The sequence below is a fragment of the Myxine glutinosa genome, chromosome 5, assembly GCF_964187855.1.
Source record: "Myxine glutinosa chromosome 5, kmMyxGlut1.1, whole genome shotgun sequence".
Taxonomy (NCBI): Eukaryota; Metazoa; Chordata; class Myxini; order Myxiniformes; family Myxinidae; genus Myxine; species Myxine glutinosa.
The window spans coordinates 69,473,052-69,494,326 of record NC_136265.1 but is presented as its reverse complement, the minus strand read 5'-3'; the positions used below and the strand labels follow the sequence as shown (position 1 = coordinate 69,494,326).

Sequence of the window (21,275 nt, the reverse complement as noted above, 5' to 3'; positions counted from 1 at the left end):
ATGCTTGATTACATAACATAATGTAACGCTTGATTACGTAACGTGACGCTTGATTACATAACGCGGTGGTTCTTAACCTGGGTTCGACCGAACCCCAGGGGTTCAGTGAGCCAGTCTCAGGGGTTCGGCGGAGATCCTCCGAAACACATTGCAATTTGTTTTTTTTTTGTTTATAGTTTTGTATCAATTTGAATCTATGTGTAATTACGCTTATTATTAATATTATTATTATTTTGCTATGTATGTTACGAACGAATGGAAATGTTATTTGTAATTGTATTCCCATCCCATTCATGGTTTCTCTGGTCTGTGTTTAGGATAAGTTGTTTCACACTGACTGTAGTAAGTTGAATCAATGAGCAACTTGCTAATTATTCTGTTGATGGTGCTTACTTGCTTACTTACTTACTGGATTTTGGACTTTGCAGGTGTTCGGAAATTCCAGTGAATAGCCTCGATTAGCTTGCCGTGTGCCATGCGTCATTAGTCGTGCCTTACTTTGGAGTTACTGATTAATTAAAAAGTAAGTTGGAAATGTTTGTGGATATGCAGGGAGGGTTCAGAGTTCTATTAAAGTCAAAAGTGGATGGTGATTATAAAATATGATTGAATTACTCAGAACATTAGGTGGAGATGATATAACTCCTTTGGTCGCAATTCAAAACTAACAATTCACAGTTTTCTATGTAATATTATAATGGGATTTGAGGTGACATAGAGTTGAGTAGATAATAAATCCCGTCATCGTAACTATAAGTTATGTTTTCTTCATTAAAAATTCTCAGTTTTCAGAGGGGTACTGAGTATATTTAAGTATGTTCCTTTTAAAATTTTTGTCATATAATTATTTGCCCGAACTCAATTAAGATCACTTTGTTCCTTTTTTTTTTTTTTTTGCAGTATGTCGAGCAAAAAAAGGAAGTGGTTGGAGGATTACATGCGGTACGGGTTCACGTGTTTGACAGAACGGGACGGAAGTCAGCGTCCTCAATGCATGCTTTGCAATGTCAAGTTGAGCAACTCCAGCCTAGCACCAGCAAAACTACGGGAACACTTCAAAAAACTGCACGGCGAGGGGCAGTACAAAGACGCAACGCTGGATGAATTCAAATTGAAGAGAGTCTGATTCGACGCAAGTGCTACCTTGCCCACTCTCGGCTTCGTTCCAATTGACAAACCGATCCTCACCGCGTCGTATGAAGTTGCGTACCTGATCGCAAAGCAGGGCAAACCGCACACAGTTGGTGAGACACTCATCAAACCGGCCGCGTTGAAGATGGCCAACATCATGCTGGGAAAAGCTGCTGAAAACAAGTTGTCTCTCGTTCCACTCTCAAATGACACCATCAGATGCAGAATCGATGACATGAGCGACGACATCCTCGCCCAGGTAGTTGCAGATTTAGTCGTCAGCCCGATGAAATTCAGCGTTCAACTCGACGAGACCACCGTTTCGAATTTGAGCCAGCTCATCTTATTTGTGCGTTATGTCGAAGGAGATGAGATCAAGGAAGACTTTCTGTTCTGCAAGCCTCTCACAACAACGACAAAGGCAGCTGACATGAAGAAGCTTGTGGACGACTTCTTCAGAAGCAACGGCCTCTCGTGGAACATGGTGTCTGCAGTTTGCTCGGACAGAGCTCCAGCCATGCTGGGATGGAACTCCGGTTTTGGAGCGCTGGTGAAGGCCGATGCACCACAAATCATCGTCACGCACTGCGTCCTGTACAGACACGCGCTGGCATCAAAAACACTGCCTCCAAAACTGGCCAATGTTCTGAAAATCGTCGTTGAAACTGTGAATTACGTGCGAAGCCGTGCTCTGAATCATCGCATCTTCAAAGAGCTGTGCAATGAAATCGGCTCTGAATTTGAAGTCCTTCTCTAACACTCAAATGTTCAATGGTTATGACGAGGGAAGGTAGTGAGCCGTGTTTTTGCCTTGCGTGTAGAATTAGCCCTGTTTTTGCGAGAACACCAGCATTGCCATGCAACGCACTTCCAAGAGTCAGAGTTCATCCTCGCCTTGGCGTACTTGGCTGACATCTTCGACGCACTCAATCATCTCAATTGCCAGATGCAGGGCGGTGGAGTGAATGTCATCGAATCTGAAGAAAAGCTGAGCGCTTTCCGAAAGAAGTTACCGTTGTGGAGGCGCCGAATAGAGAACGACAACTTTGCGAACTTTTCGCTACTGGACGAGTGCGTGAGCGGGATCAAAGATGAGTCTGAAGTTGGAGGCACTGCTGTACCGGGGCAGCTGAAGCAAGCGATTGCCACGCACTTGGATGAGCTGGGAAAGTCATTCGACGGCTACTTCCCCGACCAAGAGCAATACCCAACATGGGTGCGGCAGCCGTTTACTTTCGACGTTGCAACGGCAGATGTCAATGACCAATACCTCGACGACCTCATCGAACTTCAGCAGAGCCAGACTCACCAACAACTCTTCGGCACAATGCTCTCAACGTTTTGTTGCCGCCAAATGGAAGGGTATCCTCACATCGCTAAAATTGCCCTTGATATCCTCACACAGTTCGTTACAACGTATCTCTGCGAGCATGCGTTTTCGAAACTGGTGGACATTAAAACAAAGAAAAGGAGCAGGCTTGCATGCGAAAATGATTTGAGGGTGGCCCTTGCCAAAACAAAACCACGCATTTCCCAGATCGCCTTCCGAAAAGAAGAACAGAAAACGCATTAAGATGCAATTCTTCTTAATTTTTTTGTCAAATTTGAGGGGTTCCGCGAGTGTTCAGTGGGTTTCGTTAGGGTTCAGTGCCTTTAAAAAGGTTAAGAACCACTGACATAACGTGATGTAATGCTTGATTACTGCGCATTCTGATGTGCCGATTGGGAAATGCACATTTAAAGCACTCTTGCAGCACAATTGGGAAACACATTTAATGCGTGATTAAAAGACTAACTCAACACTCCCTCCCCTCCTCCCAACCCCCCACCCCCCCTTCCCCTCCACCCTGGATCTGCCAATGTGTCACCCAAAGATTCTGTGACAATGGTTCCAGAACTTTAAATGACCTGAGATTAGGACTTCGTTGAGTTAATTTTGTTGACTTCCTCAACAAACAACAACAACAAAAATATATACAAATATTACACTTTATTTCAGGGCCTGACTGGTGATCACAAAATTTATATTTAGTGATGCAAAGGTGCGCGTTTGTCACGATAAACAAATGTGATGTAAGAACCCTCAGGATTAGCCATTTCATCACCATCTACCAACTTTAGAGTGTTGAAGTTTTCCAGAAAACAGTAAATTTTCGATTACATTAGCTAACTCTTGTTTCTTTACAAAGTTATCACATTTCAATTGTTTCAAGTTATTCTTGGATGTCCTTTTAGACCAGAAGAGTAAGTCTGAGACTGATTCAGTGTCAGCTCGTAGGGAATGCCCTGTAAATTGTATTCTTTCGGTTACCTTGTCCAATTCACAATACGCCTCTTTATTTGTAATCTGGTCTTTCCTGGATACATTTAGAACTCTTCTAAGACATCTTGTATAACATCCATCCAATTGGATTTCGAGCTTTTTGGCAAAGGACTAAATATAAGGCTCGGTATAAAGCCATCGTTTAAATTATGCTTTTAAAGATTTTTCTTTTTTCTTTCCGGTATAACATTTTTACATTTTCATATTCCATCCATTTTTGGACGGACATGTTGACCACACTTGTCCCATCCTTCTGCTGACTTTTATCCATGAGCCAAGATATTTAAAGGAATATACTCTTTCTAAAATGGGTCCATGGATTTTTTCAACGACTGAATGAATATTTTTTTCAATGAATATTTAATAATATATATTTGCTCTTTTAATTAATCATATGTAATCCAACTTTTGCTGCCTCCATCAAAATGTTGTTGAGGAAGGACAGATTGTTTCAGCGATTTGTCACAAAGAGAAACGTCACCTACAAAATCGAAATGTGTAATTTGTCTTTCTGGATGTTTTCTGTTTTTTGATCTTTCAATGTTCAAACCATGTACACTGTGCTCTTCTACCACATTCCTCATCATATACTTGAGCAGATCTGCGCTCTATTTAACATTTTGAAGATCTGCACACTATTTAATATTTTGAACATATTTCTGCTCTCTATTTAATATTTTGAAGATCTACACTCCAATTACTATTTTGAACATCTGCGCTCTATTTAATATTTTGAAGATCTGTACTCTATTCAATGTTTGAACATCTGCGCTCTATTTAATATTTTGAACATCTGCACTCTATTTAATATCGTGAACATCTGCGCTCCATTTAATATTTTGAACATCTGCGCTGCATTTAATATTTTGAACATCTGCGCTCAATTTAATATTTTGAACATCTGCGCTCTATTTAATATTTTGAACATCTGCGCTCCATTTAATATTTTGAACATCTGCGCTCTATTTAATCTTTTGAACGTCTGTGCTCTATTTAATATTTTGAACATCTGCTCTCTATTTAATATTTTGAACATCTGCACTCTAATATATTGAAAATCTGCACTCTATTTAATATTTTGAACATCTGCACTCTATTTAATATTTTGAACATCTGCGTTCTATTTAATATTTTGAACATCTGCGCTCCATTTAATATTTTGAACATCTGCACTCCATTTAATATTTTGAACATCTGCACTCCATTTAATATTTTGAACATCTGCGTTCTATTTAATATTTTGAACATCTGCGCTCCATTTAATATTTTGAACATCTGCGCTCTATTTAATATTTTGAACATCTGCTTTTTATTTAATATTTTGAACATCTGCGTTCTATTCAATATTTTGAACATCTGCGCTCCATTTAATATTTTGAACATCTGTGCTCTATTTAATATTTAGAACATCTGCGTTCTATTTAATATTTTGAACATCTGCGCTCCATTTAATATTTTGAACATCTGCGCTCCATCTAATATTTTGGACATCTGCGCTCTATTTAATATTTTGAACATCTGCACTTCATTTAATATTTTGAACATCTGCACTGTATTTAATATTTTGACCATCTGCTATCTATTTAATATTTTGAACATCTGCGCTCCATTTAATATTTTGACCATCTGCTATCTATTTAATATTTTGAGCATCTGCGCTCCATTTAATATTTTGAACATCTGCGCTCCATTTAATATTTTGAACATCTGCGCTCCATTTAATATTTTGACCATCTGCTATCTATTTAATATTTTGAACATCTGCACTCTATTTAATATTTTGAACATCTGCGTTCTATTTAATATTTTGAACATCTGCGTTCTATTTAATATTTTGAGCATCTGCGCTCCATTTAATATTTTGAACATCTGCGCTCCATTTAATATTTTGAACATCTGCGCTCCATTTAATATTTTGACCAACTGCTATCTATTTAATATTTTGAACATCTGCGCTCCATTTAATATTTTGAACATCTGCACTCTATTTAATATTTTGAACATCTGCATTCTATTTAATATTTTGAACATCTGCGCTCCATTAAATATTTTGAACATCTGCGCTCTATTTAATATTTTGAACATCTGCGCTCCATTTAATATTTTGAACATCTGCGCTCTATTTAATATTTTGAATATCTGCTCTCTATTTAATATTTTGAACATCTGTGTTCTATTTTATATTTTGAACATGTGCGCTCTATTTAATTTTTTGAACGTCTGCGCTCTATTTAATATTTTGAACATCTGCGTTCTATTTAATAGTATGAAGATCTTCGCTCTATTTAATATTTTGAACATCTGCGCTCTATTTAATATTTTGAACATCTGCATCCAAAGCTGTTCTGAAATGTATAAATGTGAGAACCCATGGATAATTTGTTTACAATACGTCTTCAACAATTCTAGGTAGAGCAAGAATGTGGCCAATAAGATAATCAATTTATAACAAACTATCTGGGATACACAGCATTGCCCTGTGCTGTTCTAGTTCTGTGGACATTTTGAAGAAATCAAATTTTGTTTTTTTATATTTTTTTGTGCGGGTCTAAAACATTTCCATACACCCACGAAGGAATGCAGTCAGGGATCATTTAATATTTCCTTCCACATATCTACAAATAATTAGGCACCATAGAGCGATTAAAAAAAAAACCCCTAGATATTACAATTCAGTACTCCTTGCCCCCCACAATACAACCCTCAACTCCCCCCTTCCTCCTTTCATGATTAGCCTCCCAACCACACCAGCTCCACCTCCATATTTTATTTCCTGGGTCCGTGCCTGTTTTATCGATACTATAAGAGAGCCGTATGTCTGTCTGTCTGTCTGTCTGTCTGTCTGTGTGTTGCCATATTTCTCATCAAACTTTCAGAGGTTCATCAGTGAGTATCAAGGAGTGTTTTGGCAAAAGAAAAAAGAAAAAAAAGAAAACTGAAAAAAAGACGAAGAGTTTTTTCGGGATTACAAAAAATTGCTTTATAGTGCCTAAGCCTTTGTAGCTATATTAAAGGCAACATTAAATTATCCCCGATTAGTGTGTGTGTGTAGGGGGGAGGGTGGGTGTAATATCATATTAAATAAAAATTTTCCTTATTGGGTGTAAGTCAGGGAATAGAAAAAGAAATTGATTTCTTCAAAATGTCAAAAGGATTAGAACATTGCCGGGTAACGCCGGGTACTCCTGCGAGTAAATAATAAATTCGGATATATTTGTGAATATTCCTTGAGAGTACTTTGTACAACAAGCAAGTAAAATGTTTGGCAATATTGTGTGGGCATTTGTGCCATATGCATGTTGGTGACATGTGACGGACTTTCGTCACAATTTGGAAACGACCACAATTACACAATAACATATGTTTGTATCCAAAATAGCCACTTACTTGTGCGGTTTGCCTTGAGTAGGGCATTGCGGTATGCCTGTCCATCTGCCGGGGCGTCGCCGAGACGTTTTTGCCATTCTGTCATGTTCTCCTGCATGGGCAGAATGGCTTCTTCCACCTCTTTTGCCGTCGCCTTGGCCTCAATTGCTGCTACCAGGGAGCGGTTCAGCAACTCGGTAATGTTACCTGCGCCGGATGACACATGTTACAGGCAACCCTGAACACATGTGCTGCCCATGTCATTGCACCATATTTAGGTCTGTGTTTCCAATTTCCATTGGAAAACAACTGAACCACTAATGTATATGCTCCCTTCTTACCTTACCTGCTCTTATTCAATTAATATTCATAATATTAAATACCTGTTTCAAGTTCTTCGAGATCCTTCAGAACAAGGTCCAGGCTGTTGTTCAGTCGATCTTTCTGTGCCATTGCCTTGTCCACAGTGTCCTGCAATCTGTCCATCCTCGGCACCAAGTCTGCAATATGTCACCAGAACGTATATTATAACTTTTTGAATACGTGTCAGTACGGCCTTTTAGAGTACCATCCAACCTCTCATCTGACTACTTGCTTCTCACCCTTCATTGGGCATCATGACACTGATGCAGCAGTGTACATGTACCAGGTGTACATGTATGGTGTGCTCACTTCTAGCTAAGCTGAACTCAGTTAGTGAACGTGGAATTTGTCTAATGGCACATTCAAATGGGGGGAAAAAACTACAGCGGGATTCATTAAGTCAGCGTATCAGAAAAGTAAGTCCGCTTTATGTCCCCTCTGAAGGACAGCCTGAAACGCATTGCAACAGCAACTAATATAACCACACCAGAAATGACGACAACTTCTTTAATTGTCTCAATTAATTAATTCCACTTGGTTGTAGGATCAGCAGAGATGGAAGTTTGGGATCAAGTCCTTTGCAAACTTTCTGGCCAGGCATCATGTTCAACCGGAGCTGGTTTGGGCAGGAATTTGGAGGTTGTTTTGGCGAATGGATGATTTGACATTGGGTGATTTGACCCACAGCCGATTCGTTTATCAACAGGATGATGAAACATCACACCTACCTGAGAACTTGTGTTTTGCTTCTCGAGCCTCCATGAGCAAACTCTCACTCTTTTGTTGCGACTCGCTTGCTCGCAACTCCAGGTTGGAATCCAGAAGATCCTGTGGTTTTAAGCGCAAAGCAAAGAATAACAAAAAAAAACTTTATCGCTTAATTGACCAACAAGAAAAATCAAGGCTTACACTTTTGCTTTTCTTTAATCAACCTGCTCATGGTCAGGGGTCAAATAGCTTTTGGAGATGGCTAATTTGAAGCTCTTCCTTCAGAGCCAAATGGTCCATCACTGGGAATAATCGAGTGATCTCAGGTCGTTCTTTACAGCCATGTTCCTGACATGCCCACTGCATCAAAAACCCTTTTATGTTCAGTCTAACCGCTAACGGATATTCATTATGGTCACCAGCATATCGTCTCTCATTGGTTGTTATCTCCATTTGTGGGTTTCAGGAGGTGGAACGGAGCCCTCCCAGGTCTCAAAGTATCCCTGGTCTTCCTTACAGACTTGTCAGGTCAGTCTTTTGGGATTGCCACTGGTAACATGTAACCCCAGTGCTACCTGCTGCATGGTCGGGTTGTCAGCGAAGAAACCGACACCACTCACTGGCTTTACTAGTGGAGAGGGTGGCTGTGACACCCTTCCAGGACCAAAAACAATACCTAGCAAAGGGTGGATGAGCTCCCGTAGGGAGCCAATGGCCATCCAAGTAAGGAGATGGTGTCTCCTAAAAAACACCTATCTGGTTTGGACTGGTTTAAGTCAAACCAAAGAAAATGGTATGTGCTGCTTCCTTGCTTGAAAAGGTAGAGCACGGACAATCCGCATCGGTTGGCAGCCATGGGTAGGAGGAGGAAATGCCCTGCTGAGTACGGTGAGAAAACCCCCCCTCCCTCTTCCTGCTGAACCTTGAACTGAGTTGTTGCTGAACCTCCCTCCCTCTTCCTTAACGGTATGGACCTCAAACATCTGGGGCCTTTGCACAAACTTGACTGATCTCTCCATACAGGTTGCTTCTGACAAACCAGACTTAATCTGCTTAACATAAACTTTCCTCCTTCAAGATGTCTCTGATTCCTTAATATCTCTTCCTGGTTACTCTCTCCTCCGGTATGATAGACGTGAGCCTCGTCCTGGAGGTGTGGTTGCTATCTTTACCAAAAACTATCTTCCTCACTCTCCTTGCACTGCCCTCTCTCCACCCCACTCCCAGGAGTACCTCTGGCTACGGCTTCCTCTCCACTCCCACCTTTTGTTCATATGTGTTCTGTACCGTCCTCCAAACAGTGATGACTCCATTTATATCTCGCTGTCTGACAACATGGACCAACTTCTATCCACTCATCCCAACTCTCTCTTCCTCATATGTGGTGACTTCAACTGTCATCATGCCAGCTGGGTGGGTGTGGGTTCCTCTCACACCAGACATGGCACCTCAGCAAAGGACTTCTGCGACTCACTGGGACTGACACAATCTGTCAATTTCCCGACACGGATCTCAGTCAACGGTACATCATCTCTTCTAGACTTGGTTATGACAAACTTCCCTGCAAATGTCTGCTGCTCTTCTTCTGCTCCAATCGGTAAATCTGATCATATGCTTATTAAAGTGGACATCTCTATGAAATATGAAATCTTTCCTCTTCTCCAATGGCTTGATCTCTGATCATCAATTTGGTTTCAGACCTGGTCACTCTACTCTGGACATGCTGCTTCTGCTTTCTCAACAATGGATTGAGGTCCTCAATGCCAAACAGGAAATTAGAGCTGTCTCCCTTGACATATCACGTGCCTTCGATACGGTCTGGCACCCCGCTCTGCTCACCAAACTCTCCTCTTTTGGTATCCATGGAAATCTCCACGCATGGCTGGCAGACTTCCTCTCTAGTCGTAGTCAACGTGTGGCCCTGAATGGGTTTCTCTCATCTCCTCTTCCTGGTCAGGCTGGAGTTCCCCAAGGTAGTGTTCTGGGCCCTGTGCTTTTTCTGGTCTTCATCAATGATCTCTCTGACTCTTGAAAATCCTCTCTATCTCTTTGCTGATGACTCTACTCTCTGTCGCTCCATTCTTCATCCCTCAGATCGGCAGTCTGCAGCCTCCTCACTCTCTGCAGACCTGGACAAAATCACAGACTGGGCAAATAAGTGGAACATGTCTTACAATCCTGACAAATCTCACACTCTTACGATGTCTCTCCGAAAAGACCGACTGGATAACCCTCCCATCCACTTTCTGAATAATCCTCTCCAAGAAGTTCTGTCACTCAAGCTTTTGGGTCTCACTATCTGCCATGATCTTTCCTGGGAAAACCACATTTCAAATCTGGCCTCCAAAGCCAGTCGCCGACTGGGCATCCTCCTTTGTGCGAAGTCCTTCCTTGGCACACCTGAGCTCCTCACCACAAACAAGGCTTTCATCCGCAGCTCAATGGAATACTGCTCTCCCCTCTGGGCTGGTGCTCCTGCCTCACACCTAGCTCGTCTTCACGCTGTTGAAACCAAAGCATTCAGAATCATTGGAATCTCCTGCGATGAAGCTAACTCCAAGGGCCTCTCACTCACTCACCGCAGGCAGGTTGGTGGTCTTTCCGTCTTCGACCGACTCCTCTCTGGCCTTGCCCCCCCCAGCTCTCTCTGGGCTCTGTCCCGCAAATATTCCTACAGGTCGAACAAGATCTGCCTGCAACCCTCTTATGGTTAAACTGCCAAAATCAAGACTCTTTGCTCACCTTCACTCCTTCATTCCTCTTTTCTCCCGCCTTTGGAACAAACTCCCCCACTCTCTGCAATCCCACTCCACCCTCCAGGTCTTTAAAACAGCTGTTCACCACCATCTCTTATCTTCCCCAATCCAAAACCTTGATCTTTTCTATCCCCGCTAATTTCACCCCAATTCCACTTTTTTGAAATACCAACTTCTGTCCTGGAAGTCCTTGGTGTCCTTGTGTTTTATACTTCTCTCACCCCCCCCCCCCTTCCCACGCCACCTCCCCCCAAGCCCTCTCCCTCCCACACATCTCCCTGCTCTTAAATGTTGTGTGCTCTCAAGTGTTTGTGTGCTTCCCCTTCTCTTGTCTTCCGCTCCCTCTTTTTATATATTTTGTTTGTCTGGTCGATTTGTTTGTGAAGTAAATGTCAGCTCTTTCACGAGCCTCGATTCAGTATACAAAAAACAAACAAAAAAATCTCTCTGGCCATTCTCAGAGGGCCTCCTCAGCGCCGACGAGTCTGGCATTTCACTCAGGCCCACTGGCACGGTCTTCAAGCAGCCATCAATCATCTGGACTGGTCTCCCATCTCTACTGCCTCTGACATCAACTCTTCCTGGGAATTCGTCCAAAGTAAACTGCTCTCTCTCTCATGCACAGATTTATCCCATCTCGTCTTCAGTTGTCATACCCTTCCTCCCATCCATGGTACACGGAATCTTGTGGTGAGGCAGTTTCCCAGAAACAACTTGCCTTTGCCTCTTGGAAGGCTAATCCAACTGAAGGCAATCTCAGTTCCTTTCACAAAGCCAGGAACAAGTGTGTGTCTACCCTGAGGAGAGCCACGAAGCACTATCTCTCTACTCTCAAGACTGAACTCTCAAACTTGCCTCCCTCCTCCAAATCCTGGTGGCGTCTGGTCAAATCTGCGACTGGTGTTTGTTCCCCCTCCATCCCCTCCCTTACCTCAAACAGATACACAGCTGACACTGCACGTGACAAAGCCGAATGCCTCAACTCTGCATTTGCCTCAAAATCTTGTGTCCCAAACCCATCCCTCTCTGTACCCACCATACCCAGTCATACCCAGTCGTACCCAGCTGCTCCTGGACTCTGTGTCTTTCTCTCCTGACACTGGTGGAGAAGTTTCTGTCAATTCTCGACTATGATTCTGCAACTGGACCAGATGGCATCAGCCCAAAGGTCCTAAAATCCTGCTCTGCTATCTCACCCTCTCTCTGTTCTCTTCACCCTCTCTTTTGCTCAAAGACATCTGGATCTGCTTGGAAATCAGCAAACATTACCGCTTTACATAACAAAGATGCAAAAACAGATCCTTGCAACGACAGACCAATCAGCCTGCTCCCAATATCAGCAAGGCCATGGAATCCATCATCGCTTCTGACATCAAATCCTTCCTCTTCTCCAATGGCTTGATCTCTGATCATCAATTTGGTTTCAGACCAGGTCACTCTACTCTGGAGATGCTGCTTCTGCTGTCTCAACAATGGATGAAGGTCCTCAATGCCAAACAGGAAATCAGAGCTATCTCCCTTGACATATCACGTCTCTTCGATACGGTCCGGCACCCCGCCCTGCTCACCAAACTCTCCTCTTATGGTATCCATGGAAACCTCCACACATGGCTTGCGGACTTCCTCTCCGGTCGCAGTCAACGTGTGGCCCTGAATGGAATTCTCTCATCTCCCCTTCCTGTTCAGGCTGGAGTTCCCCAAGGCAGTGTTCTGGGCCCTGTGCTATTTCTAGTATTCATCAATGATCTCTCCAACTCTCTGGAAAATCCTCTCTTTCTCTTTGCTGATGACTCCACTCTCTGCCGCTCCATATCTCATCCCTCAGATCGGCAGTCTGTAGCCTCTTCACTCTCTGCAGACCTGGACAATATCACAAACTGGTGAAACAGGTGGGACATGTCTGTCAATCCTGACAAATCTCGGACTTTCACTTTGACTCTCCGAAAAGACCGTCTGGACAACCCTCCCATCTACTTTCTCAACAATCCTCTCTAATAAGTTCTGTCACTCAAGCTTTTGGGTCTCACTATCTGCCATGATATTTCCTGGGAAAACCATATTTCCAAGCTCCAAAGCTAGTCGCCGATTGGGTATCCTCTGTCGTGCGAAGTCCTTTCTGGGCACTTCTGAGCTCCTCACCACATACAAAGCTTCCATCTGCACCTCCATGGAGAATTGCTCTCCCCTCTGGGCTGGTGCTCCTGCCTCACATCTTGCTCGGCTTCACGCGGTTGAAACCAAAGTATTCAGAATAATTGGTATCTCCTGTCATGAAGCTGATTCTGAGGGCCTTTCTCTCTCTCTCTCAGCGCAGGCAGGTTGGTGAACTTTATCTTCTACCGACTCCTCTCCGGCCTAGCTCCCCCAGCTCTGTCTGTGCTCTGTCCCCTAAATATTCCTACAGGTCACACAAGGTCTGCTAGCAACCCTCTTCTGGTGAAACTGCCAAAATCAAGACTCTGCTCACCTTCACTCTTTTATTCCTCTTTACTCCCACCTCTGGAAAAAAACTCCCTCACCCTCTTCAATTCCACTCCTCCCTCCAGGTCTTTAAAACTGCTGTTCACCACCATCTCTTATTTTCACCCATCCAAAACCTTGATCTTTTCTACCCCCGTTAATTTCACCCCAGAACCACTTTTTTGAAATACTGACTCCTTTCCTGTAAGTCCGAGCTGTGTCCATGTGTTTTATACCTCTCCCACTCCCCCCCTCCCTTCCCATGCCTCCTCCCCTCAAGCCCTCTCCCTCCCACAGATCTCCCGATGTCCCTGTTCTCTACTGTTGTACTTGTGTGCTTCCCTCTCTCTCCCCATCTTGTCTCCCACTCACTTTATTATATGTTTCTATGTGTCCGTTTGTTTTTTTGTGATTATTGTTAGCTCTTACACGAGCCTCGATCTTTTTTTACAAAAATGAAATAAATAAAAAATAAAAAGAGTTGACAATGACATATTCTCTATGGAAAGTCCCTCCCTATGTTTATCGAGTTTTGCATCGATCGACAAGCAATTGACGAGAAAGCCATTTTTAAAGCAAAACTAGAAAGCATCTGAAAATGCAAAGCCTGCCGCGTCCGCATTGTATTCAGACTTCTTCGTCTTGCATATGTAAACACTAGGGCGTGCCCGCACGTACGTGCTTGCCCGTACGTGCTTGCCCGTACGTGCGTGCAAAAAAACATGCGTGCAAACAACAACAACAAAAAAAAACTTTGAAACCACGTGGCAGTAACGACCACAGAACCCCCCCCTCTATTTACATGAAATGGTTTGGTCCATTCGCAACGACCACAGAACCCCCCCCTCTATTTACATGAAATGGTTTGGTCCATTCGCAAAGCCAAAGCGAACGGCTTGCGAGTACGGTGACCATAGCTCGGTAACTACTTCTCCGATTAATATGAAACCTTGAAAAGGCACATCCTCAGGTCCCCAGCAATATATCTGGCAAGTTTCAATTAGATCGGACCCGTGGTTGTCGAGAAACAGCGGTCACAGACAAACACACACACACACACACAGACATACACACAGAGATTACTGGAATTATAGATAGACTAGGACGTGCCCGTACGTGGGTGCCCGTTCCTTGCCAAAAAAAAAAAAAAAAATGTCTTCGCCCATGCATGCATGGGCGTGCCCATGGGCCCATGGGCGTGCCCGTAAGTGCGTGATGTGACCGTACAATGAATGTATCGTCCCGACGCCGCAGCTCGGATGGCGCTGCAGTTAATCGGGCCTGTATCGGCAGAGTTATTATAAACGTGTACTACAATCGATCGTACCTTACAGCGTCTGCTCGCCACGTTCAGCATCAGTACGTCGTCACTATGACTATCCGTAAGTCCGGAAGTGACGTCCTCATTTGACTGTCCGGAAGGTCGCATATCGCAGTTACGATGAATCGCAAATTAGTTTTAATTAGTTTTAAAACATAGTTTAACGCCAACATAGCGCCAACATAGTTTGCCAACGTGAAATAAATGAATACGCTCTCAAATGTGCCGTCCGAGGCAGAGTCTGTTCGCCACGTTCGGCACACGTGATAGCTCGCTGCTCTCTGATTGGTTGAATCGTTTTTTGGACATAGCTCGGTAACTACTTCTCCGATTAATATGAAACCTTGAAAAGGCACATCCTCAGGTCCCCAGCAATATACCTGGCAAGTTTCAAGTATATCGGACCCGTGGTTGTCGAGAAACAGCGGTCACAGACACACATACACACACACATACACACACACATACACACACACAGACACACACACAGACACACACACAGAGATTACTGGAATTATAGATAGATGATAAAAACAGCTGGAAAAAAAACAAACCAAAAAAAAAAACACGAAAGCATAAATAAACTGGCGCTGCGCAAACCGAACAAACCTGTTGCCATGGAAACAGTTGACATAGCAAAATGGCAAAATCAACAGTTCTGATATTTGGTTAACAAATGCAATGATGCAATATGCAAATTTTGTTCAAATTTCTCGTCAATTATATGAAAATTTACGATTTTACGCAACCTTGACATTTGATCTCTTGATCTAAAAAGCAATCAGCTTTTAACTTTGATTGGTGAACCAATTCAGTGACCCAAGATTTAAATTCTAAAAATTTCAGGTCAACTGGATGAAAATTGATTATTTTAGATGAAGCTGAACTTTGACCTTTTGACCAAATTAATTTGCCTTCTCATTATAAAGCTTTGTTGAAAATTTGATGACAAAAGCTCAAATGGGAAAAAAAGTTACGGCCTGGACAGGCAGGCACAGGCGCGCGCGCGCACACACACACACACACACACACACACACACACACACACACACACACACACACACACACACACACACACACACACACACACACAGGGAATTGCAATAGTCTCGCATTACCTATGGGGCGAGACTAATAAAGGCGTTACCGCACATCCTGGGAGAAGCATATTTCACCTTAAAAGTCTAGTAGGATCATGTGTGTGCTTGAGTATGTTTTAACACCACAATCGACATGGTGAATGGGTCCTCTAACTACACCAAGTACCTCATGAACCATTTCAGCAACAACGAAAGAGGTGTTGGCCAAAGACTCTGCTTTCTGCAGGACTTTGATGATTTCTTCATACACAGTCGATGCATTAATGGCTCTCTGAGTGAAACCGTTATGCTCGTCATCGTGAACAAACCTGCACAACCAAACACAGGTGGTCATATTCATGAGAGGCAAAAACCTCATGGGTGACATAGACATTTATAATGTGGTGCCAGCAGGCAACAGACATCGTTCCATGGATTGTGCTCACATTGCGAGGCTTCCAGCAAGCTGGGTGAGGTTGTGCGCGTGCTCCTCAGCTTGCGTCACGAGATCCCGGTGTTTTGGAGCTCGTGCCACATTGGTCACCTTTATGGCCAGGCTTCGAAATTGATCATCCAAATTTGCTGACAGCTCGTCGTACTCCTGTGGTAAAACCATGGTAAGAATAATAGTGATTGCAATGATTATAATAATCTATATTATAAAACAGGAGCGTCTGTCCGTCCGTCCCCAAACTACTCTCGCAGTTTTGGGGCTGGCCACGCCAAACCTTCTGTGTAACGTTTTGGGGTCCCAGCAGATGTTGTAAGGTCGGTATATATCTGCGAGTCCGGTTTTCATTCAGGAACAGAACAATTATGGATAACTATTGCCGTTGCCATCTTGAAATTGCCACTCTTTCATCCAAATGCTAAAAAATATGTTAAAAAGACGATTTGAATTACAGATTCCGTGCTAGCACCGGCAGGTTTAAAGTGCCCGGCGAGCAGACTCGAGTCGCTGTAAAGACACGCAGCCCATGTGCAAAAGGCATTCATACATTTCAAAAGCCATCAAATTTTTCAAACGAGCAATCAAACTCACTTGTAGTTAATGGAAAGATATATTCTTGAAATTCTGTTGTCCTAAAATACACAATTTAGTGTTTGTCTGTCTGTCTGACTGATATTTGACCGCGATACACTCGGTCAATATTTATCCAATCTCAACCAAACTTTACAGGAGGACTAAGGGCCACACAATGAAGGTTGTTGCGATTTAACCCCCACACCTGGTTTCCCCAGCAAGTGGTTTGCGTGTTGAGGTCTGTATCCGTATTAAGATAGCTTTATCGTGGCGTTTTTCCAAAGCCACTTTTAATAACAAAAGTAATAACAAGCAAGAAATTTGGAGGAATCCCAAGAATTATCCCATCGACGAACGGACCTGAGCCTAATTCTACTGTGGTCTATATACCCCACACGGGTTAATAACATGACCGTCCTGCCGCTTCGGTTATGTTTTTCCAAGGCCACGTCCAATAACAAAAGTAATAACAACACAAAAGATAAAAGCATAATATTAATGTTATTACGTAACAATATCCCCCATCCCCAAGAGGTTTTCGTGATGTGCTATATTCCCCCCGCCCCCCTCCCCCTCCCATAGTGAGCAGGTGTACTAGTTTGATAAAAGGCAAGGATTAGTCCTGCCAGTTCACAGACGTGCAGCATCTGCTTGGCATGGGTCTGTTGAGAAAAGTCTCAAGGCAGTCGCTCTTGGGCCGAGCCCACCGTGGATGTAGTAGCCATCGTTACTGGAAGGGTTATTTACTGTTCCAACTGCTACAGTCCACGTGACCATATTAATATCCGAGCACATCCCTTGCACAGTTCATTGATGAAAGAAACTCCGTTGGTGAAACCGGGCGGTCACTCGAGCTTTGACTGCAGCTGGAATTTCGCTACCACTTACCTTGCGTTTATGTTCCAGGCTTTCAAGGAAAAGGTGGCCTTCATCAATTTCATTCTTGATCGAGTCCAAGTCATCTTCTGCCTTTTCTACTTGCACCTCCACAGCTTTGAGATTCCTCTGGTGGCAATACGAGTACAGGTATCAGTACACACTCATCCCAACAGCACGAACCTCCACTGAGTGTGCATTTGGAACACCAAATTTTTCTCCATTTTAACTTCACTCCTCATAATAATTAAAATAACTGTTGTAACTATAATTGTAAGAGATATTATGCATCACAATTTAAAATCGCTCCAAAAAAGCATCCCAATGTGTGGCTATCCCCTGGAGAGGTTTATTCCCACAATGTCCAGGTGCACCTCATCCTAGGCATGGACACCTATTAGGAACATGGACTAACAACGAGGGTTTGTCTGTAGTCTAACCTCCAAATGCTGAGCATCAAGAGACGAAGGAGCACGTACATATTTAAAGTCTTTGGTATGGCTTGGCCAGGGTTGGAATCAAATTGCCGACCTCTCAGACTCAGATTGGATGCCTTAACCACAATGTCACTGAATCGGGTTAATTTGCTCAATAAGTAAATAAATAAGTAGTTATCGTTAGGCTTCTCACAAATATGGACAATGAATTGCATACAATGTTCTGCATACCAGTTAGAGAAAAATAAAGCACTTTTTTCCCCTACTTGTGGTCAGTAGTGTGCCATAAGAATGATGGAGAATCGTCACACTGCGGATGCCAATGTTCCTATTCCACACAGTCTCACATCATTACAAATGTTGAAGTTGTGTTCTCACCTCGTATAGCGCTAGAGTGTCCTCATTGACCGCATTCAGTGCAATGGCTTGCTGTATGTCATTTCCGGCTCCATCAATGGCTTCCTGCATTTGGGAAAGCTTGGACTTGAACTCTTGGATTCCATGGCTCACGTTACCAACTCGATCCAGTAGCTGCTCGTGGGGGATTTCAAACCTTTCCTTCGTTTGGTTGAGCACTAGAAGTCAGAAAATAGCAATGCAGATAATAATAGATATGGATTATATTTGGATATAATAATATAATAGATATAATAATAATAATAATAATATAATAATATATAATATTATTAATACAATATAAGATATAATAATACATAACATATAATAGATAATAATAGATATAATAATCGATATGGAATAGATATGGACTCAATGCAGATAATATCAATCAGATAATACTTCCGTCTCTATTTAATAAATAATTATCTTAATTCTGCGTTAAAATCCTGAAAAAGTGAACTGTAGTAGGCAGCAGTGGTTATGCAATGAGCTACGTTCTTGGTTAGACCATCTCTTTTAACACGAGACAAAAACAATCCATATTCTGTTCTTGATGTGACAGAATTTTAGGGGGAACTATGGATCAACTATTGGAACATTTTCACGATCTCATCATCAGTATGTACATAAAGATAAACAATAAAGGACGACTCATACAGATACATTCAAAGTACACCGCCCAGCACGTGGCCTTTTGTGCCCGGCGATACCACCGTGCAGCACATAGAGACTGTATTGGGAGGGAGAGGTGTACAATAATTGATTGATTAATTGCGTAATTAAAATGAATAAATAATAATCGTAAAATAATTCATTTCTTAATCAATTGGCTGATAGTATACCGAAATGACCAATGTTTCATCCAAAGCTGTAACTTTTTGAAAGTTAATTAAATAATCACTTCATCTAAAAATTAAATAATCAATGGATTAATTGATTAATCAATAAATCAAAAAATATCCTTTACAGCCAAATTACCTGGTCACTGTCATGTCCGAATATCAGCTTCCAAGCTCAAAAAGTGCCTGAGATATTGCCCAGATGAGAAAGAAAATAAATAAATGATTAATATTGAAAATAAATAAATAGTAATCATAAAATAATTAATTTATTAATCACATGGATAGTAGCATACCTAAACCACCACCGTTTCATCCGAAACTGTAACTTTTTGAAAATCAATTAATTAAATAATTAATCAAAAAATTAAATAATTAATCGATTTATTCATTGATGAGTAAATCAAGAAATCAATACCCTTTACAGCTAAATCCCTTGGTCATTGTCATGTCCAAATATCAGCTTCCTAGCTCAAAATGTGCCTGAGATATTTCCCAGATGAGAAAGGAAATAAATAAGTAATTAATAAATCGATAATTATTAAGTGATTAATCAATTAATTTATTAATCAAAAAACAAAAAAATACAGTTTTTGCCAAAGCACGTACTCACTATTGTGCCGAAATTTCAGCTTTCTAGCTCAAAGGATGGCTGAGATATCACCCGATAAACAAACAAACAAACAAATGAAAAATCCCTTATAGAGCGACACTTGGCAAAACAGAACAAAGTAGAATGGCACTCAGTGGAGCATCCTTTTTACCTCAAAATAATTTACGATTGAATTCAGGGACCTGATATGCAAATCGTCTTCAAATTTTAAGTTAATCGGATGAAAGTTGACAATTTTAGAAATTTGGACTATGTTGACCTTTTGGTCGATGTTGACCTCAAAAATAGTTGGTGGTTGAATTCAGTTAGCTGATTTGAAATCCGATTCAAATTTCAAGTCAATTGGATGTAAATTGAGAATTTTAGAAATTTGAACAAAGTGGTTGACCTTTGGCCTATGTTGAACTTGTGACCTATGTTGACCTCAAAAATAGTTAGTGGTTGAATTCAGTTAGCTGATTTGAAAATCCGATTCAAATTTCAAGTCAATTGGATGTAAATTGAGAATTTTAGAAATTTGAACAGAGTGGTTGACCTTTGACCTATGTTGAACTTGTGACCTATGTTGACGTCAAAAATAGTTGGTGGTTGAATTCAGTTAGCTGATTTGAAAATCCGATTCAAATTTCAAGTCAATGGGATGAAAATTGAGGATTTTAGAAATTTGAAAAAAGGTGGTTGACCTTTGGCCTATGTTGACCTTCTGGCCGATGTTGATCTCCAAAATAGTTGGTGGTTGAATTCAGTTAGCCGATATGTAAATCCTATTCAAATTTCAAGTCAATGGGATGAAAATTGAGGATTTTAGAAATTTGAAAAAGGTGGTTGACCTTTGGCCGATGTTGACCTTTTGACCTCAAATATATAGGATTTTGTCGAACCACGAACTCTAGCATTTGGTGAAGTTTCGTGAAGATCAGTTTAAAATTGTGACCTGTAGGCAAGTATAAGTGAGCGGACAGACAAACAAACACACACACACACACAAACACACAAACCGGAGTGATCAACATACTTGTCAAATTTTTTTTGTTTTTTACTAAGTAACAAACAAACAAGAAAGGAAGCAAGAAAGAAAACAAGAAAACAAGGAACCGGAGTGAAAACTGAGTACTCCCTTCAAGCGCGCATCATCGCCGGGCCCCCTTCGGTGCCCGGCGATGACGTCATGCAGCACCTGGCGATGGAATAGGAAAGGAGCAGTGTACAATAATGGTGTTTTGCACATAAAATGACTTGTAGAACAAACCTCTGATTCTCTCTTCAAGACTCACGTTGACATACGTAGAACTTGGCTTAAAATTAAACTCTTACTTACTGAGAAATTATTCATTAAAAAGTTACAGTTAGTGACATGGAAGGTTTCTACTGGAGAACCAACAAAAGTAATGGTGTTCCCATCTGAGGACTGTGCTAATGATGCTGGGATCAAACGTTCAAACTCTAAATGGCATGTCGACTTCATGTCGACTCCTCCGTGAGTCTGAGAGCACTGCTATCAAGAAGGAATAAACATGGAAACTTTCAGGAAGTGTAACCTGAAAAACAAGGTTCAGCCAAGTTTTACATTTCTTCACCAA

The 21,275-nt window shown here is 41.8% G+C and overlaps 1 protein-coding gene across 2 annotated transcripts in view; it reads right to left on the bottom strand.

Moving 5' to 3' along the window:
• The window catches only part of LAMA5 (laminin subunit alpha 5), a 347,753-nt gene that overhangs the window by 41,491 nt on the left and 284,987 nt on the right, over nucleotides 1-21,275 (bottom strand). For both annotated transcript variants that reach the window (XM_078778157.1, XM_078778158.1), the window contains 7 exons: nucleotides 18,223-18,419; nucleotides 17,420-17,536; nucleotides 15,954-16,108; nucleotides 15,695-15,836; nucleotides 7,912-8,011; nucleotides 7,204-7,320; nucleotides 6,842-7,027 (listed from right to left, as the gene is read on the bottom strand). In XM_078778157.1, the coding sequence (XP_078634283.1) occupies nucleotides 6,842-7,027; nucleotides 7,204-7,320; nucleotides 7,912-8,011; nucleotides 15,695-15,836; nucleotides 15,954-16,108; nucleotides 17,420-17,536; nucleotides 18,223-18,419 (1,014 nt within the window). The remainder of the gene's footprint in view (nucleotides 1-6,841; nucleotides 7,028-7,203; nucleotides 7,321-7,911; nucleotides 8,012-15,694; nucleotides 15,837-15,953; nucleotides 16,109-17,419; nucleotides 17,537-18,222; nucleotides 18,420-21,275) is intronic.